The sequence below is a fragment of the Schistocerca piceifrons genome, chromosome 4 (assembly GCF_021461385.2).
Source record: "Schistocerca piceifrons isolate TAMUIC-IGC-003096 chromosome 4, iqSchPice1.1, whole genome shotgun sequence".
NCBI classification, from domain to species: Eukaryota; Metazoa; Arthropoda; class Insecta; order Orthoptera; family Acrididae; genus Schistocerca; species Schistocerca piceifrons.
Genome location: NC_060141.1, coordinates 641,911,672 through 641,933,108, shown reverse-complemented (window position 1 = coordinate 641,933,108; position 21,437 = coordinate 641,911,672). Strand labels below are relative to the sequence as shown.

The following is a 21,437-nucleotide window of genomic DNA, read 5'->3' as shown; positions in this document are numbered from 1 at the left end:
CTTCGTTCGTGGTCGTCCATTCTTATAGTTCCTCTGAGTATTGCACATACTGATGTGAAATAATTAACAACGAGTTGCAGACCTGTGCAGAGAACTGGCCGAAAGCACAGGCGGCTGCTTTCTATTTTGAGGATATTGGGAAGTTGATACAACATGACGACAAAACTCGAAGTTGGAGGGGCGACTATGTAGAGAAGTAAGTGAAAGATGTAACTAACTGTTGCAAATAAAACCTTTCTGGTTTTCTCTGGGGTTTCCATTTCGCGACAGATCGGAACTTACTTTCTGGACAGCCCTCGTATTCCTTTCTCAGATTTTATAGGCTGGCTATCACTTTCATTCTTCTGACACTCTACGTTCTAATTCATAGTATATTACTTTTTCGAGCGTTGTTTGATCTTTTTCTCTTTTAATCTTTTCTCAGGTCCGAGTGGGAGACTAATATAGAATCTTTCGCCTATGGAGAAATCATCCTTTTTCAGTTACAGGTCACATGTCCTGTAGATACACAGTACATGTCTTTACTGCAGTGGTTTCCGTTCCCTTCTACATCCTCATGCCTTTGATCATTGCCGGTTTTTTTCCCTTTTTAGGGGCAGTTTCCGATCCAAAGGGCAATGTGAGTGCCCTGAAACTCTGTCCGCTCTTTCGATGGGCGTTCGAGCATGAGGGTGAAGCGGAAGTCTTCGGATGTCATTGCTGATGATTTTGATTCAAAATTTAAGCAGTGGCTGGGTTCCTGTCCGCGACGTGGGACATTCAGATTACTAGTGAAATATGCTACCCCTAGGACACGGGTCCGCGCTGCTATCTAGCAGGATCATATGATATGACTCATTTCTGCAGCGCACATAGAAAATGAGTGAAACGAGGTGATGACGACGTGTACATGTGAATTACTGTATTAGAAAATGAAGTTCCTCTACATGTTTCCACTGCTTCGTTGAAGTCTAGAGTAATGTGTCGTTTGGAGAAAGAGGTTGTGGAGTTCAGAGAAACAAGCTTGTTTATTTCCACTTACAATTTGCCTCCATTCTGCGCCGCTTGTGGTTTCTGGAGTTACTCTTTTATTTTTAGTACTGAGAGGCAACGAGTCGTCTCCTGAATGGAAATTGGAATGAGCGTTTGGCGTCATTGGCCGGGAGACCCCTTACGGGCAGGTCCGGCCCCCTTGGTGCAGGTCCCATTACATTCGACGCCACATAGGGCGACCTGCGCGCCAGCTGGGGATGAAATTATGATGAAGACAACACAATACACAGTCCCTGAGCGGAGAAAATCCCCGACCCAGCCGGGAATCAAACCCGGACCCGTAGAACTGCAATCCGTCACGCTGACCACTCAGCTATCGAGGTGGACTATCTTCTGAATGTAATGTATCTCATGACGTTTCGAACTTGTGCGGCCCTCATAATACGTTATTATTCTGATATGTATTCTTAGACTTTTAGTAGACAAATGCTCAGCGAAACATGATAGAACTAATTACAGAGATAATATTAGTGATTATAACTGTGGCGCTTCCTTTTTGCCTCAGGAGACGGAGCCGGTGCGAGCCCGTGGATGGTGTTCGAGTTCATGGCTCACGGAGACCTGGCAGAGGTGCTGCGTGCCAACAGCAGAGCGCTCTGGCGGCCGCTGCCAGGACTGCCGCCACTCAACAAGGTGAGTGCTGCCAGCTCAGCTAACCTCCTTACCAACATCCGACAAACAGCTAACAGTTCCAGTCTCGCATCCCGTCTCGTATCACTTGCACCAGCCTCTGCTACTGCTAGTCAATAGCAATGTACGGTTTATATTCTTGACTTCTTGTATCACCTATTTCATTACAGACTCTTGACTTGTTCTGAAACTTGCGGTGTCTAGGAACCCCGCATACTCAGTTCGCTGGAAAAACATTCAAACAAATCATATTAATGAATTTTATTACAAAAGTAAATTACAGAACTTAACTTTTGCAGTTACACAGTTGTGTCGCAAGCAAAGGGCGACATACGAAACAATAAAATTTCTTCAGTATAAACAATTCCAAGTCTGTGTTACATAGAGTGTACAAGCGAAGTAATTAGCGCTGACGCTTCTATCCAAGTAGCTAGTCTTGAAGCTACTATTCAACTGGGGCGTCGTCAGTCGACCACGGCCCTTATGACCTCATAGGGGCCGCTACTGTCGCGTTGTCGTCCTGGAGAGCGGTAAGTCAGCGAGCAATTGGCTGACGTCTTCTCATAGCCGTCTCTTCTCCACCAGCCGGAGACAGAGCCTGAAACCGATTCGTCAGACAAACTGGAGAGGCCTTCCGTTCAGCCCTCCAGAATGTCTTTTGCCCCCTGCCACACCTCGAGACGGCCTCCCACTCTACCACGGGTGAGGGGTCAGCCTCAATGTGGGCAGTATCCCCGGCAGCCACAGCCAAAGTCCGAACGGGGGATGCGTGGGACGAGCTGGCCGTCCGCGACAAACCTCCGTCCAGACCTCCACAGTGATGCCCATTGGAAACAGCCTCAAGCTGTGTGACCGAAGCCAACTCTGCCTGAAGCTGGGAGCGAAGGGATGCCAACTCAGCCCACATCGGAACACAGCAGTCGCAGTCCCTATCCATGCTAAATACTGTTACGAAAAGAACGTCTGAACTAATCTACAGAGAGCACAAACAATTTGACACAAAATTTAAACGATTATTAAAATACAAGATTGCCTAGTAAATGCAGTAATGCTGCTACTTGCGCACTGCTGACACACTGCTCGGCGGCAGAAGGCTAACTGTACTGACAGTAACGTACAAAGACTATTTGAAAGAAATGAACAAATGATAGACCACAACGCGACTTTACACGTCACAGATATTAAAATGCAAATCTGCCCCTGCTAATTACGAAACTACACAATGATTTGACGGATTTAACTAAACAAGTGCGCTAGGAACACTCAAACAAATTTTCAACGTGACTACTACACTTATATGAACGCTAAATAAGCCACTTGCTGCTACTTGCGCACTGCTGACACACTACTCGGCGGCGGAAGGAGACTACGTGATTTTCCATTATTCAGATACTAAAACGCGATGCTACAACTCTCAAATACTTTAATACGCCCGAAAGTTATGAGTTAAACAATGCAAGTACCCAAAAACACGCAAAGAAATTAAGAATTAAACTATGTACCAAATAAGTGAGGTAAGAGTATACGACTTGCTGCTGGCAGCTGCTTATCCAGCGGCAGCAGGGAGCACACTGGCTGTGACCAACCGACACTGGCCGCTCAAAACAAAAATAGAAGAAGACAGACGACTACGCGAATTTACACTATTCAGGTACTAAAACGCGATGCTACAACTAACAAATACTATAATGCGCCCGAAATTTATGAATTTAACTATGCAAGTACCCAAAAACACGCAAAGACATTAAGAATTAAACTATGTACCAAATAAGTGAGCTAAGAGTGTACGACTTGCTGCTGGCAGCTGCTTATCCAATGGCGGTAGGGACCATTATTAATGTGTGTGTAATCTAATGGGACTTAACTGCTAAGGTCATCAGTCCCTAAGCTTACACACTACTTAACCTAAATTATCCTAAGGATAAACACACACACCCATGCCCGAAGGAGGACTCGAACCTCCACCGGGACCAGCCGCACAGTCCATGACTGTAGCGCCTTAGACCACTCGGCTAATCCCGCGCAACCACTGTGGTATGACTTTGAACTTGTCCTGAGGAGAGAAAGTGGATCATAGAATAAAAAATATAGGGTGCTTCTTAAAAAAGACGCGGTGGTGTTCAGATCTTCGTAACGAACAAAGTTACAAAAAAGGTAATCCTGGTATGTAGTGTCCCCGAGTAACTAAATAAACAGCATTTGCTTAATAGGTTTTTAATGTTATTTGGGCTATTCAAGATAAATCGGACATCCTACGCTGGGTTATTATAAATGATTGAGGCGATTTCACAGATCTGCCGTTGTTATATTATTTTACATATACACAAGGAAAAACTCAAAACGTTTTTGACACATTACATGTGCTTCATATGTGCCCTCCTACTGATTCTGCACATATCAAGTCGAATATCAAGTTCTTCTCACGTATTACGAGTGCTCCATTTGTGGCCACCTACTTATTGTGCAGATATCGAGAGGATAATCATGTTCTTCACATTTTCGACTCAGCATGTCACTGTCAGTCTCCTCAAGAGCACTGTTGATGCGAGCCCGCAGTTCTGGTAGGTTTGTTGATAGAAGAGGTGTAAACACTGAATCTTTCACATAACCCCCACACAGATCTACAAATTTTCGGGCAGATTCCGAACTTCGTTGTGCATCATCAAACACTCGCTTTGTTTGAAATGCCGATCATCAACCCTATCCGACCAAACTGTAGGTCTCTCACAAGGAACTCCTTGAGTGAGAGATTGCAAGTTCACTCTTTAGCAAGACACATTTGAAAGTGTTATGTTTACAATTATGACAGGAAAAAATATGAGCTGCTATGACTCATCATATGCATCAGGAGGGCGACAGAAAATGAGTGTTCCTGAGGTGCAGGGGTCAACCTTCTCTGGGATGTATATACCACATTTCACAAAATGGACACCGTCAACATTCAAGAAATGTTCAAAACAAACCATTAATTTGCACGACGAATGAAAAATGGCGCACCACAGTGATCACAAAGATTCGCGTTATCAAGATCGAAAGCGAACTCCAAACCTTGCAGGGCTTTAAGCTAGGTATCCACTCTTAAAGAATACATATAGAATCTTCTTGGTATAAAGGGGTGATGAGAACCGATAGAATGTGATGGCATGCAACTGAATGCGGAACAGTCTGTCGTGGAGCTTATCGTGAAACTGGCTATACTTTACGGCATAGTAGCAGATAGTGCAGTCTCTCTCTCTTTCCAAGCATTAATCCTGCCTTGCAGGGTCTGCTGTCATGGTTAACCGGATCTGGCGTGTTAATTTTAAGGGGTGGCCAGATGCTCTTTGTGTTGCCAGCCCATATCCCCCCCGGGATGGAATGTGCATACCCCAACTGTCTGCATCTAGTGGAATCCATGGTGTAGTACGAACGTGTTTCAAACGTCTGCGAGTCGTGCAACTGAGGCAGAACGTGGGGACCAGCCCAGCATTCATCTAGCAGGATGTGGAAAACCGCCTAAAAACCACATCTAGGCTGGATGACACACCGGCCCTCGTTGTTAGTCCGCTGGGGACGGCGCTCCTAACCAAGTCCAGGAAGTAGCGCATTAGCGTTCTCAGCAACGCTGGCGGGTAGCAGCAGATAGTTCAATAATATGTTTTAAACTGTGATTCCCGTGCTATGAATAACAACGTTACATGATTTAGATACCTCTGTTTTTCCGGGTTCCTTTCATAACCATTACCTCCTCAGATCCATATTGGTTGGGACCAATTCCTTACTGGACGAGGAGATAAGTTTGTTTAAATCATATATAACTTTTCGGGCGAATTCTGCAGTTTGCTGTGCATCATCAAGTTCACGCTTTATTTGAAATGTCGCTATCTTATATCTTCCAATTCTATAGCACTGTTTGAAGCAATGTAACCATTCATTGCTTCCCTTCAAATCAGTGTAATCTTTGTTGAGTGTAATTGGGTATGCGTAAGGTAGAAAGTCACCATCTTGCTCATCCTGGAAATCGTATCAAGCACCACTGAAACGCGATAACACGAGTGCGCCTTGTCCTCCCTTGAATGTCCGTTGTTTTTCTTATGCACTACATGGTCATACTGCTACGAACTTATTCAAAACCTGTTCATAATTGTTTTTTGACTTCACTGCTGATGGTCTTCCAGGTACGTACGTATGTTTAGTACCCGCTTCTTGGACAACATTGCCTTTTACTACGTTTCACTGGAAACGGATCTGTGGCTCCCTGTCTGACAAGGATGATGAAATGCTTGGCTCGACGCATGTTTCAGCATCGCTTTCACTTGTATTCCTCATGGACATTTTACACACAGTCGAGCATATACGACAACACGTATTCCACTGACTCATCCGCAGAAACGCTGATATTGCATCTGCCACTTGTTTCTCACTCTTAGAAATTCCTTGGGTTCATTTCTGACGAAATGTCAACTTTGGCAACTGTTGTCGATATAATGCAACGTTTGCTTTTCCTTTATCGTTTGCACTGCTCTGCTTTGTGCCAACACCACTAGCACTACAGCACTGTTGTGAACTACTCGTCGAGTAAGCAATTCAGTTACGCTCCTTACCCTCAAACCGTGCTCACCATTGGAAACCCCAGAGTGCCGCCACCTGATGCCATTAGCAGCCAATATTGTGGGTGCATGGCACACAATATGTGGGGCATCGAATGCCGCTAACATTACTGCTCTTTCGCGACTCGCCGTCAAGGGGTTACTTGTCAGTTTCCAATTTAAGAATTCAGGAACATCGTAATGGAGACGAAGTGGAGCACCATCCTTTTGGTACGTGAAGTCCACACTGTCGGTCCCAGCTGCTTGTTCTGTTCGTCGATTTCTGTGTGTTACGTACGAAACTCGACCGCAAACGTTCAACCGTTTTTTCAAATCGTTCAAATGGCTCTGAGCACTATGGGACTTAACATCTGTGGTCATCAATCCCCTAGAACTGAGAACTACTTAAACTTAACTAACCCAAGGACATCACACACATCCATGCCCGAGGCAGGATTCGAACCTGCGACCGTAGCAGAGCGCCTAGAACCGTTAGACCACCGCGGCCGGCTCCCGTTTTTTCATTCACTGATGGTAAACCCACTGATTTCTTCTTTAAGAGCCATATTGACGCTTTAAACGGCGGATATGGAGATGGCAGTTGGTGGATCTTCGTTTAACTTTGTTCTGAAGTGACTTTGACTGTCAGAGCAGAGTGAGATGAGTAATTTTCAAGGTCATCGTAAGTTTTCTTGTCGCTTGTCACCATCTTGCTTAATTTCTCACTGCTGCGCTCTCATGGCAGAAATCTGAAATGTGACTGCAGCTGTATAAAACTTTTTGAGTTTTTCTATATGTGTGTGGAGTGTTTGTGACAGTATAGCAATTAATGTAACTAGAGTGAATTTATGAAATCGTTTCAGTCATTTATAATAATGCTGTATATCTTTTCAGTACCTGTTATTGTCAGAGTAGAAACAGGAATCTGTTATCTGAATGAATATTGATATTTTGTAAAATATTTACTAACCAAGATCGCATATAGAAAAATAGGTTACTAGTTTCGACCATTGACGGTCGTCTTCAGCAAGATAAGTGGTGGGTGACAATTCAGAAATTGCATTCAGCGTTAATGATATTTACAAAAACGTTTTAAAAGAATTATTGAACAGTACATACCAGAATATAAAAAGCAATGTCTAAGATAAGTTGGCTGTTAACAACGCATGTCAGTTTCGAACAGCTGCTTGTTAACAGCCAGTTGACAAGATTTTTTGTATGTCCAGCCTTTTCACTGGAGGTCTTTGGGACCACGGCCGTTCACTATGATCTTATTTATCGTCAGCGCTTCAATGCGCCATCTTCAGGCCTTAGTTCAGCTGCAGGGGTTATCACGATCCACATATGCGCTGCATCAGTGCCCAACATAAGTGATTCACGCAGACTACCTGTAACAGTTACAGACAGTCTGCGTAAACCAGTTATGTTGGCCACTGATGCAGCGTATAGATGAAGCGTGATAATAACTTAAGCATCAACTAAGGTCTGAAGATGGCACAATGAAGCACCGAAACTGGTAGCTACACAATAAATAAGGACGGCTGTAGGCGTTTCATTTTCTTATAATAGCTGACAAAGTGTCCTCTTATCTTAGGGACTACTTTTAATATCCTGGTGCGTACTGTTCAAAACTTTTGTCTAAATCCTTGCAAATACGAGGGTCACTCCAAAAGAAATGCACACTATTTTTTTTTAAATCCATCTTTTATTCTACATGTTTGAAAGTCTTACAGTGTGTAGATACATCCTTTAGGGACAATATTTTCATTTCTCCACATAATTTCCATCTCTCTCAACTGCCTTACACCATCTTGGAACCAGCGCCTGTATCCCCGCACGGTAAAATTCTGGACCAACCTGTTGGAGCCACTGTTTGGCAGCGTGCACAAAGGAGTCATCACCTTCAAACCTTGTTCCACGAAAAGAATCTTTCAGTTTCCCAAAGAGATGACAGTCACATGGAGCCAGGTCAGGACTGTAAAGCGGGTGTTTCAGTGTTGTCCATCGCTTCCGTGGTGTTTTGACTGACATGTGGCCGTGCATTGTCGTGCAACAGCAAAACATCCTACTTTTGCCGATGTGGTCGAACACGACTCAGTCGAGCTTGAAGTTTCTTCAGTGTCGTCACATATGCATCAGAATTTATGGTGGTTCCACTTGGCATGATGTCTACAAGCAAGAATCCTTCGGAATCGAAAAACACCGTAGCCATAACTTTTCCAGTAGAAGGTGTGATTTTGAATTTTTTTTCTTGGGTGAATTTGCGTGATGCCACTCCATTGATTGCCTCTTCATCCCTGGTGAAAAACTATGGAGCCATGTTTCATCACCTGTCACAATTCTTCCAAGAAATTCATCTCCACCATTCGCGTACTGTTCCAAAAGTTCGCTGCATACCGTTTTTCCTGGGAACCCACCTGGCACAAACCTTTTTTAACGCCAATACTTTCAGTATTCTGCAAACACTTCCTTCCCCTATCCCAGCTTAGCGTGACAATTCGTTCATTGTGATGCGTCTGTCAGCAGTCACCAATTCGTTAACTCTCTGCACATTGTCTGGAGTGTGTGCAGTACGAGGCGTGCCGCTGCAAGGACAGTCTCCACATTGCCGTGCCCGCTTTCATCACGTAACCTGCTTGCCCACCGACTAACTGTACTGCGATCCACAGCAGCATCTCCATACACCTTTTTCAACCTCTTGTGGATGTTTCCCACTGTCTCGTTTTCACAGCACAGGAATTCTATGACAGCACGTTGCTTCTGACGAACGCCAAATGTAGCAGCCATATTGAAGACATGCTGTGACGGCGCCACTCACGGGAACAGGTTGAACTACGTTTGAAAACAAGCGGGAATGCAGAATGAACACTGTATTTTTAAAAAAATAGTGTGCATTTCTTTTGGAGTGACCCTCGTACCATTAATGTTGAATGCAAATTCTATCTAGTCACTCTCCCTTTCAATATATTTCAGCTGCAAAGATGACATGAAACGGTCGAAACTAGTATCTGTTTTCGTATGTGCGATTTGGCTAATAAGGTTGTACAATCAATCAGTATTCATTGCCGTATGTGGTTGTGTGCTTTATTAATGAATTGTCCTTGTATTTCACAAAAGGAAAGTAAATCAACGTTGTGTTCACCTCCTTTTTAATAAGAATGGAGCCTCGTTTGCACTGACCCATGTTCACGCAGGAGTCCCTTCTGCTGGTGGCGCGGCAGGTGGCGGACGGGATGAGCTACCTGGCGGCGCAGCGCTTCGTGCACCGAGACCTGGCGGCGCGGAACTGCCTCGTGGGCGCCGGGCTCTGCGTCAAGATCGCAGACTTCGGCATGAGCCGCGACGTCTACACCTGCGACTACTACAAGGTCAGCACCACTGCTAACATCAAGCACTTCCATGTTGTTCTCCATCTCTTCCTGCACATTTCACTCAGCTTAAAAGTTTCTTGTGTGAAACTAATCATACAGGACGCGTAATTCAAAATTACAGTTACAGTGTTGCCCATGTGTTCTGATCCAGAATAGCCTCCTCTGTCCTAGTTTTGAATGCGAACATTAACTATGTAAACTACTTTTATGTGTGTGGTGCCAATTATTCTAAACTGAATCTGACAGTTCGTATAATACATTGACTACAAAGAACAGCTACCAATAATACACACATGCTCATAAATTAAGGATAATGCCGTAGGTGAAACAACGCTCTAGTGGGCGGTTTGCGGGTTTAAATCACCTCGGGGTATGACCATGCGGTGCATTTGACCTCGGTCGTCGCACGGTGGCGCTGGCTGCAGCCCACTTAGGCAGAGGTGTGTTGGTGCATGTCAGACTACGGTCAGCGAGTAAGTGTGCAGACGTTTCCAGACATGCTAATGGTGACTGTGTGTTGAAAATGGCTCAAAGACACATATTGATGACGTTGTGAGGGATAGAATACTAGGGCGACTGGAGGCTGGTCTAATACAGCAGGTCGTAGCACGTGTCCTCCGTGTGCCACGAAGTGTGATCTCAAGATTATGGCAGCGATTCCAGCAGACAGGAAACGTGTCCAGGCGCTACAGTATACGACGTCCACAGTGTACAATACCACAAGAAGACCGATATCTCACCATCATTGCCCGCAGTCGGCCACGGAGTACTGCAGGTAGCCTTGCTCGGAACCTTACTGCAGCCACTGGAACAGTTGTCTCCAGACTCACAGTATACAGACTACTGAACAGACATGGTTTATTCGCCCGGAGACCTGCAAGAGCATTCCACTAACCCCTGGTCACAGAAGAGCCCGTAAAGCCTGGTGTCAAGAACACAGTACATCATTAGGTTAGTCCCAGGTTATGTTCACGGACGAGTCCAGGTATAGCCTGAACAGTGACTGGCTCTGAGCACTATGCGACTAAACTTCTGAGGTCATCAGTCGCCTAGAACAGAACTAATTAAACCTAACTAACCTAAGGACATCACACACATCCATCCCCGAGGCAGGATTCGAACCTGCGACCGCAGCGGTCGCTCGGCTCCAGACTGTAGCGCCTAGAACCGCACGGCCACTCCGGCCGGCTGAACAGTGATTCTCGCCGGGTTTTCATCTGGCGTGAATTAGGAACCAGATACCAACCCCTTAATGTCGTCAAAAGGGACGTGTATGGAGATCGTGGTTTGATGGTGTGGGGTGGGATTATGATTGGTGCACCTACACCCTTGCATATCTTTGACAGAGGAATGTAACAGCTCAGGTATATCGGGACGTCATTTTGCACCAGTATGTCCGCCTTTTCAGGGGTGCAGTGGGTCCCACCTTCCTCCTGATGGTTGATAAGGCACGGCCCCACCGAGCTGCCATCGTGGAGGAGTACCTTGAAACAGAAGATATCAGGAGAATGGAGTGGCCTGCCTGTTTTCCAGACCTAAGCCCCATCGAGTACGTCTGGGATGCTCTCGGTCGACGAATCGCTGCACGTCTTCAAACGCCCTGGACACTTCAGGAGCACTGATGCAAGAATGGGAGGCTATACCCCAGTAGCTGCTCGATCACCTGATCCAGAGTATGCCAATCAGTTGTGCGGCCTCCGTACGTGTGCATGGTGATCATAACCCATCTTGATGACGGGGTACAAGCGCAGGAAACAGTGGCGTTTTTTTTAGCACATGTGTTTCGGGACGTTTTTCTCAACTTATCACCAATACCGTGGACTTATAGATCTGTGTCATGTGTGTTCCCTATGTGCCTATGCTATTAGCGCCAGTTTTGTGTAGTTCCACGTTGTGTGGCGCCACATTCTGCAATTATCCTTACTTTATGAGCATTAGTGTACACAGAATAGCTTCCTCATCGATCACAACACACTGGATAACTGTCACTTATTGAATCTGTGCCTTGTTAGAATAGGGATGTACTGAGACATATGAAAATTTTACAAGTGATTACCTCACCGCTAGTAAACCACACCCTCTGTTGCAGGTGGGCGGGTCGCGGATGCTACCGGTGCGCTGGATGGCACCTGAGAGTGTGCTGTACGGCCGCTTCACGCTCGAGTCCGACGTCTGGTCCTTCGGCGTTGTCCTTTGGGAGATCTTCAGCCTCGGCAAGCAGCCCTACTACGGACAATCCAACGAGGAGGTCAGTACAGCTAACTGCTCATTGCTAAACGAGCATTAAAATCACTGAGGAATTATTAAAGTAATCCACCAAAAATGTACAAAATCATCAATAAGACTTAGTCAAAATTCAATTCGTATAATCCGACATGATGATCTCTCCATTGGCAAAAGATTCCGGAATAGTCCCCCATTCGGATCTCCGGGAGGGGACTGCCAAGGGGGAGGTTACCATGAGAAAAAGATTGAATAATCAACGAAAGGATAACGTTCTACGAGTCGGGGCGTGGAATGTCAGAAGCTTGAACGTGGTAGGGAAACTAGAAAATCTGAAAAGGGAAATGCAAAGTCTCAATCTAGGTATAGTAGGGGTCAGTGAAGTGAAGTGGAAGGAAGACAAGGATTTCTGGTCAGATGAGTATCGGGTAATATCAACAGCAGCAGAAAATGGTATAACAGGTGTAGCATTCGTTATGAATAGAAAGGTAGGGCAGAGGGTGTGTTACTGTGAACAGTTCAGTGACCGGGTTGTTCTAATCAGAATCGACAGCAGACCAACATCGACAACGATAGTTCAGGTATACATGCCGACGTCGCAAGCTGAAGATGAACAGATAGAGGAAGTGTATGAGGATATTGAAAGGGTAATGCAGTATGTAAAGGGGGACGAAAATCTAATAGTCATGGGCGCCTGGAATGCAGTTGTAGGGGAAGGAGTAGAAGAAAAGGTTACAGGAGAATATGGGCTTGGGACAAGGAATGAAAGAAGAGAAAGACTAATTGAGTTCTGTAACAAGTTTCAGCTAGTAATAGCGAATACCCTGTTCAAGAATCAGAAGAGGAGGAGGTATACTTGGAAAAGGCCGGGAGATACGGGAAGATTTCAATTACATTACATCATGGTCAGACAGAGATTCCGAAATCAGATACTGGATTGTAAGGCGTACCCAGGAGCAGATATAGACTCAGATCACAATATAGTAGTGATGAAGAGTAGGCTGAAGTTCAAGACATTAGACAGGAAGAATCAATACGCAAAGAAGTGGGATACGGAAGTACTAAGGAATGACGAGATACGTTTGAAGTTCTCTAACGCTATAGATACAGCAATAAGGAATAGCGCAGTAGGCAGTACAGTTGAAGAGGAATGGACATCTCTCAAAAGGGCCATCACAGAAGTTGGGACGGAAAACATAGGTACAAACAAGGTAGCTGCGAAGAAACCATGGGTAACAGAAGAAATACTTAAGTTGATTGATGAAAGGAGGAAGTACAAACATGTTCCGGGAAAATCAGGAATACAGAAATACAAGTCGCTGAGGAATGAAATAAATAGGAAGTGCAGGGAAGCTAAGACGAAATGGCTGCAGGAAAAATGTGAAGACATCGAAAAAGATATTATTGTGGGAAGGACAGACTCAGCATACAGAAAAGTCAAAACAACCTTTGGTGACATTAAAAGCAACGGTGTTAACATTAAGAGTGCAGCGGGAATTCCACTGTTAAATGTAGAGGAGAGAGTAGATAGGTGGAAAGAATACATTGAAAGCCTCTATGAGGGTGAAGATTTGTCTGATGTGATAGAAGAAGAAACAGGAGTCGATTTAGAAGAGATAGGGGATCCAGTATTAGATTCGGAATTTAAAAGAGCTTTGGAGGACTTACGGTCAAATAAGGCAGAAGGGATAGATAACATTCCATCAGAATTTCTAAAATCATTGGGGGAAGTGGCAACAAAACGACTATTCACGTTGGTGTGTAGAATATATGAGTCTGATAACATTCCATCAGAATTTCTAAAATCATTGGAGGAAGTGGCAACAAAACGACTATTCACGTTGGTGTGTAGAATATATGAGTCTGGCGATATACCATCTGACTTTCGGTAAAGCATCATCCACACAATTCCGAAGACGGCAAGAGCTGATAAGTGCGAGAATTATCGCACAATCAGCTTAATAGCTCATGCATCGAAGCTGCTAACAAGAATAATATACAGAAGAATGGAAAAGAAAATTGAGAATGCGCTAGGTGACGATCAGTTTGGCTTTAGGAAAAAGCAAAGGGACGAAAGAGGCAATTCTGACGTTACGGCTAATAATGGAAGCAAGGCTAAAGAAAAATCAAGACACTTTCATAGGATTTGTCGACCTGGAAAAAGCGTTCGACAATATAAAATGGTGCAAGCTGTTCGAGATTCTGAAAAAAATAGGGGTAAGCTATAGGGAGAGACGGGTCATATACAATATGTACAACAACCAAGAGGGAATAATAAGAGTGGACGATCAAGAACGAAGTGCTCGTATTAAGAAGGGTGTAAGACAAGGCTGTAGCCTTCCGCCCCTACTCTTCAATCTGTACATCGAGGAAGCAATGATGGAAATAAAAGAATGGTTCAGGAGTGGAATTAAAATACAAGGTGAAAGGATATCAATGATGCGATTCGCTGGTGACATTGCTATCCTGAGTGAAAGTGAACAAGACTTAAATGATCTGCTGAACGGAATGATCAGTCTAATCAGTACACAGTATGGTTTGAGAGTAAATCGGAGAAAGACGAAGATAATGAGAAGTAGTAGAAACGAGAACAGCGAGAAACTTAGCATCAGCATTGATGATCACGAAGTCAATGAAGTTAAGGAATTCTGCTATCTAGGCAGTAAAATAACCAATGACGGATGGAGCAAGGAGGACATCAAAAGCAGACTCGCTATGGCAAAAAAGGCATTTCTGGCCGAGAGAAGTCTACTAATATCAAATACCGGCCTTAATTTGAGGAAGAAATTTCTGAGGATGTACGTCTGTAGTACAGCATTGTATGGTAGTGAAACATGGACTGTGGGAAAACCGGAACAGAAGAGAATCGAAGCATTTGAGATGTGGTGCTATAGACGAATGTTGAAAATTAAGTGGACTGACAAGGTAAGGAATGAGGAGGTTCTACGCAGAATCGGAGAGGAAAGGAATATGTGGAAAACACTAATAAGGAGAAGGGACAGGATGATAGGACATCTGCTAAGACATGAGGAAATGACTTCCATGGTACTAGAGGGAGCTGTAGAGGGCAAAAACTGTAGAGGAAGACAGAGATTGGAATACGTCAAGCAAACAATTGAGGACGTAGGTTGCAAGTGCTACTCTGAGATGAAGAGGTTAGCACAGGAAAGGAATTCGTGGCGGGCCGCATGAAACCAGTCAGTAGACTGATGACCAACAAAAAAAAATAACCCGACCTGGAGCAATGAGCGGTATAAAAGATGCTTTGAGGAGTGGGACTAATGTCCAAGATGAAAGAATATCAAGATTTGTTGATGACAGCTGGCCGTGGTGGCCGTGCGGTTCTGGCGCTGCGGTCCCGAACCGCGGGACTGCTACGGTCGCAGGTTCGAATCCTGCCTCGGGCATGGGTGTGTGTGATGTCCTTAGGTTAGTTAGGTTTAAGTAGTTGTAAGTTCTAGGGGACTTATGACCTAAGATGTTGAGTCCCATAGTGCTCAGAGTCATTTTTTGTTGATGACAGAGCTATGGTTACTGAAGGCGGGTAAGAGTGCAGGCCCCACTGAATGGCGTGGTCGGCTAACCAGCAGTATCTCCTCTCTATTTAACTCCTATTGCAGTTGTTTTCATCGATCTCTGTTTCACTTTGAGTGCCAGCTTTTCTCTCTCACAATCACTCTTTCTCTCCCACTGGCACTATCTCCTCTCTCTTCCGCCGTCACTGTCCCTCTGCAGCCGGCCGTTGTGGCCGAGCGGTTCTAAACCCGTCAGTCCTGAACTACTGCTACGGTTGCAGGTTCGAATACTGCTTCGGGCATGGATGCGTGTAATGTCCTTAGGTTAGTTAGGTTTAAGTAGTTCTAAGTCTAGGGGACTGATGACCTCAGATGTTAAGTCCCATTGTGCTTAGAGCCATTTGAACCATTTTTGTCCCTCTGCTACTCTTTTTCAGCACAAACAGTGCAAATATTTTGGCATGTCAAAATTGTTGTTGAGGAAGGCGTAATGAGGACTGGCGCAGCTGGTTCCCCATTTTCTGGCAAAGTCTTTCTTAGTTTCCAACAGGAACATTCTTCCACTGGTGTGCTTCTTATATAAAGCGAATTCTATAGGTCAATACAGTTTTGACGGTTTATTTATATACTTCGACATTTTTATATACTTTGATACGTATGAGTAACAAACAAGTACGCGTAATATAAGGTTAACATAAAATCGTTTGCTTTACATTTTTTCTGGATACTTTGCTCATCGATACGAATTCATCGAAAACTCCGCCTTATCTTTTGTGTGTTAAAAGAGTAAAACTGTTATTAGACACATTTTTTGTATTTGCAGTCTTTCCATTTTTACATAACTTTTGCCGTAATTTTAAGTTAGTTTCGGGCACGTTAATATCCTTTGTAGCCCCCTTTTTGTCACTGGCGCTCCACCTTGGGCATATTTGTATAGGCTAAAGTGTCCACTGTACAGACACTGTGCGCTATGTTTTATTGGTGAAAAAAATACTAAAACCGTAGCTTGGTGACCTCAGAACCCTTTTGATAACACTAGAACCCTTGCCATCTGTTCACTACGTCAGTTAAAACAAAATTTTCGCTTCAGACCGGATATTAGCTGAACAACTGCGATTACTTTCAACCTCTGAATTTTGGTAATGGATCATAATATCGAAAAAAGTTTCAAGTTTCTCCGGGAACATTGTCTTAAGAACATATAGTAAAACTTTCTACGTTTTGCCATGAACAGAAATTAGAGAAGCGGTCAGCCCAGCAGTTGGTACTTTTAGTGCCCAAGAATCATGGTTTTTCGGGTGTATCTTGACAACGGATACAGATTTTCGAAAACGGATGGTGTTCCTAGATGAATGTCTAAATAATGTACAGTTGAAATCTGAGTCATTTGCTATGGTTAGTTATTTAAAAAATGGCGACCTGTGGTTCAAAACGGCTAAAAACCTGTTCTTGCGTCTTTCTGTATAAGTACGGTAACTTTGAACCTCTGGATCTCGATTAAGGATAAAGATACGGATAGTTTTGGCCTGATGCCGCAACAGCTGTTCAGTATTCCAAAAAAAAGAGCATAGGATACGTTACAAGTGTTTTATTAATAATGACGTCTTTAGCGCGGCTAGTGCATCTCCACATTATCTTGAGCAGCGGAGACCGCATTAGTCATATTTAAGAGCCATTGCGGACTCTGCTGTTCAAGATAATCTAAAAATGCGGGTAACACGTCATTATTAATAAAACACTCTCAACAGAGATTGTTTTCTATTTTTTGGAATATCGATAAAACTTTCGAAATTATCCAAGAATAACGTCATAAGATCATACGGAAAAAATTTCAAAGATATGCCACAAATGTAAATTTTAGAAGTGGACACCCCCACAATTAATGCTTTTCGTACCCAAACATCATGGATTTTTGAGCTTTTCTCAGGAACTGCCCGTGGTCAAAAGGTGTTTTATAAGCCACCCAACATCCACCCTCGACTACACCTAACACAAAAGAACCAACCAATGCACCATTTGTCTGCGATGGAGGACGTGTGCAACGTTTGAATTTTGACACCGTAATGAAGGACAGCTACAGTATGCCCGTTCTTCCGATAGGTCTACAAATGGTTGCTACACCAACGGCTATCCAAAACATTTGACCCTTTGTCTCTGTGATCAATAGAATCCGAGATATGACCCCCTGAAAAATAACATTGCCTGCGGCCCTTTGGAGATCGTGCACGGGCCGATACATTACAATCTTTGGACGACAATGTACAGGGTGAGCATAAAATCTTTACATGATTACGAAAATTTTTCTAAAGAGATATGCTGTCCTAGACAGATATAGGTGTGCGGTTAGTTGCAAATGGTAAGGTAACACATACTGCTTTTTTTAAATACATTGTCACATGTACTTCGTTTATTGCCCGTGGAATGTCTAGATGATACTCAATTTTCAAGTCTTTGTCATCATGTTTTTTGTCATCGTCTCTACAGCAAACAGATTTGTGCCGTAAGAGTCTGCACATTAGGCGCTAGTGAAATGAGATCTTTATCCTTAACGTAACCCCACATAAAATCGAATTATGGCTGCTGAAAGTTTTGGCTATTCTATTTTACAGTCGCTACTGATCCATCTGTCCGGAAAGGTTTCATCCAAGAAGTAGCAAACAAATAATCCTCAGTATCGCCGAGCACCATCGTGTTGAAACATTAACCATAGTTAAATTCCTGTAACTGAAGTTCAAGGTGAAGCTCCAACATGTCCAGGTAGACTGTTACAGTAATGGTAGGCTCAGTGAAAAACAAAATTCCAATAACTGCGTTGTCCATTAAGCCACTTACCATACATTCACTTTTGGCCTGTCCCTTATCTTGTGAACGACGATATATGGCTTCGCTGAACTAAAGACCCGCTCATAATGTCTGTTTACTTTCCCGGAAATGTGAAAAGTCGCTACATCGAAAATACAAACCTTATTAAAGTAATTATCGTTTGTATCGATTCGATCACCATGTTTCTATCAAAACACGTCTGGACCTATCAATTTGCTGCGAAGCTTCTAGTAAAATTTTCATCACAGTGTTCTGAATATGCCTGTCTGGAAACGCTACATGTAGATTTCCGCGGACTGGGTCGAAATGCTGTCTCCACGAGGTCCACAGTGTCGTCAGTACTTCGGGTCTACCTCTTTTTGTATTGTCACCATCACTGGCAGTCTCTTAACTTTTCATACTATCCTTCGATGCTCTTCACATCTGGCAGGCCTCGACCGAACTGTCGCAGAACTGTAAAACGGTACCGTGTTTCCTGCAACTACAAAACACATTGCACTTTCTTCTATGCAAACGCCTTTATGACAGCACTCCTGTATTACGCTACCTGTAATAAGAAAACAGAAATTATGTGCTCTCAGAGCACAAGTAGATGTACCTCTAGCAAACATTTATGAGTTAAACTAACATTTGCAACAAAACGCTTAGATGTATCAAGCATAGTTCCTTAGAAATAAATTTGAGAAGTCAAAGAAATTCTCTACTACTGGCCATTAAAATTGCTACACCACGAAGATGACGTGTTACAGACGTGAAATTTAACTGACAGAAAGAAGATGCTGTGATATGCAATTGATTAGCTTTTCAGAGCATTCACACAAGGCTGGCGCCGGTGGCGACACCTACAACGTGCTGACATGAGGAAAGTTTCTAACCGATTTCTCATACACAAACAGCAGTTGACTGGCGTTGCCTGGTGAAACGTTGTTGTGATGCCTCGTGTAAGGAGGAGAAATGCGTACCATCAAGTTTCCGACTTTGATAAAGGTACGATTGCAGCCTATCGCGATTGCGATTTATCGTATCGCGACATTGCTGCTCGCGTTGGTCGAGATCCACTGACTGTTAGCAGAATATGAAATCGGTGGGTTCAGGAGGGTAATACGGAACGCCGTGCTGGATCCCAACGACCTCGTATCACTAGCAGTCGAGATGACAGGCATCTTATCCGCATGGCTGTAACGCCTCGATCCCTGAGTCAACAGATGGGGACGTTTGCAAGACAACAGCCATCTGCATGAACAGTTCGACGATGTTTGCAGCAGCATGGACTATCAGCTCGGTGACCACGGCTGCGGTTACCCTTGACGCTGCATCACAGACAGGATCACCTGCGATGGTGTACTCAACGACGAACCTGGGTACACGAATGGCAAAACGTCATTTTTTCGGATGAATCCAGGTCCTGTTTACAGCATCATGATGGTCACGTCTGTGTTTGGCGACATCGCGGTGAACACACTTTGGAAGCGTGTATTCGTCATCGCCGTACTGGCGTATCACCCGGCGTGATGGTATGGGATGCCATTGTTTACACGTCTCGATCACCTCTTATTCGCACTGACGTCACTTTGAACAGTGGACGTTACATTTCAGATGTGTTACGACCCGTGGCTCTACCCTTCATTCGATCCCTGTAACACCCTACATTTCAGCAGGATAATGAACGACCGCATGTTGCAGGTCCTGTACGGGCCTTTCTGGATACAGAAAATGTTCGACTGCTGCCCTGGCCAGCACATTCTCCAAATCTCTCACCAATTGAAAACGTCTGGTCAATGGTGGTCGAGCAACTGGCTCATCACAATACGCGAATTACTACTCTTGATGAACTGTGGTATCGTGTTGAAACTGCATGGGCAGCTGTACCTGTACACGCTATCCAAGCTCTGTTTGACTCAATGCCAAGGCGTATCAAGGCCGTTATTACGACCAGAGTTGGTTGTTCTGGGTACTGATTTCTCAGGATCTATGCACCCAAATTGCGTGAAAACGTAATCACATGTCAGTTCTAGTATAATATATTTGTCCAATGAATATCTGTTTATCATTTGCATTTCTTCTTGGTGTAGCAATTTTAATGGCCAGTAGTGTCTATGCCCACATTGTATATAGGGCAAAACTTATGTCATTGTTGAGTGTGAGACATTTTAGAAAAATTAAATGTAAGAACAAATGCCAACGGTCTAGCGATGGAAATTAAAAAGAACGTGGCGCTTGCCACACAAAAAGAGCATCAGTGTATTAGAAATGCCATTTGTTTAAAATTTCACTCAGCTGAATAAGTCAGGTAGAACAGGCATCAAGCAATAACGTTTTCATGAAACACAAGAACCATATCATTAAAAAATGACAAGTACCATTTTAATGAGACATAAGACCCAATCAATAAAGGACACATTTTCTTTGCAGAATTAAAGTACTGGATGAATGTGAGTCAAAGGGAGCTGTAAGGTGAGAGTCCCCGTCGTCTTTTGTTCCTCTGTGCCACAATGGTCCCTTCCCTAGCGACGTATGCTGGTTGTGTTTTCTTAAACGTATCTCTTGAGTGTAGGTGACTGTATATAGTTTGGTGTGATGATGTGCTGTAAGATGAGATGATAAAACCCGGCATCTGTACGCACTCTGCTCCTCACAAATAGCACTAAGGGGGCTGCTGAGCTTAACGTCCCTATCCGAATGATGGATTCACATCAATAACGTCACGTGCCCTCACTCCGTAGGACACAATTTAATCCATGAAAGTGGTGTGAAGACTGGTAATCGGAAAATTGGCGCCACCACTTTTTCTCCACTTGCCGGCCAAACTTGTGATGAAATTTTCTGCCAGTTATCGGTTATCTCTGATCGAGCTCAACCACATGGACGTGCATTAGAAACCTCAGTACGGAGGCGGGTACATTACTCACCTCATATTTGATAGGTTTTTCGATTTCATTTTCAATTATCCGGGGTAATAGTCAACAAAATTGTTCTGAGCCTGAGACCGCATTGTCAACGTGTAAAACTTCTGACCTTTTGGCAATATCGACTTTCCCTAGAACTCGATGTAGGGTGCTTGGGAGTCACCAAATAGAATCGTACGAAAAGGGTTCAAATGGCTCCGAGCACTATGGGGCTTAACATCTGAGGTCATCAGTCCCCTATAACTTAGAACTACTTAAACCTAACTAACCTAAGGACATCACACACACCCATGCCCGAGGCAGGATTCGAACCTGCGACCGTAGCGGTCACGCGTTTCCAAACTGAAGCGCCTAGAACCGCACGGCCAC

General features: G+C 44.0%; 1 protein-coding gene across 3 annotated transcripts in view; it reads left to right on the top strand.

The window, feature by feature from the left end:
- The window catches only part of LOC124794863 (tyrosine-protein kinase transmembrane receptor Ror-like), a 659,017-nt gene that overhangs the window by 619,704 nt on the left and 17,876 nt on the right, over positions 1-21,437 (top strand). For all 3 annotated transcript variants that reach the window (XM_047258536.1, XM_047258535.1, XM_047258538.1), the window contains exons 7-9: positions 1,538-1,665; positions 9,425-9,598; positions 11,691-11,849. In XM_047258536.1, the coding sequence (XP_047114492.1) occupies positions 1,538-1,665; positions 9,425-9,598; positions 11,691-11,849 (461 nt within the window). The remainder of the gene's footprint in view (positions 1-1,537; positions 1,666-9,424; positions 9,599-11,690; positions 11,850-21,437) is intronic.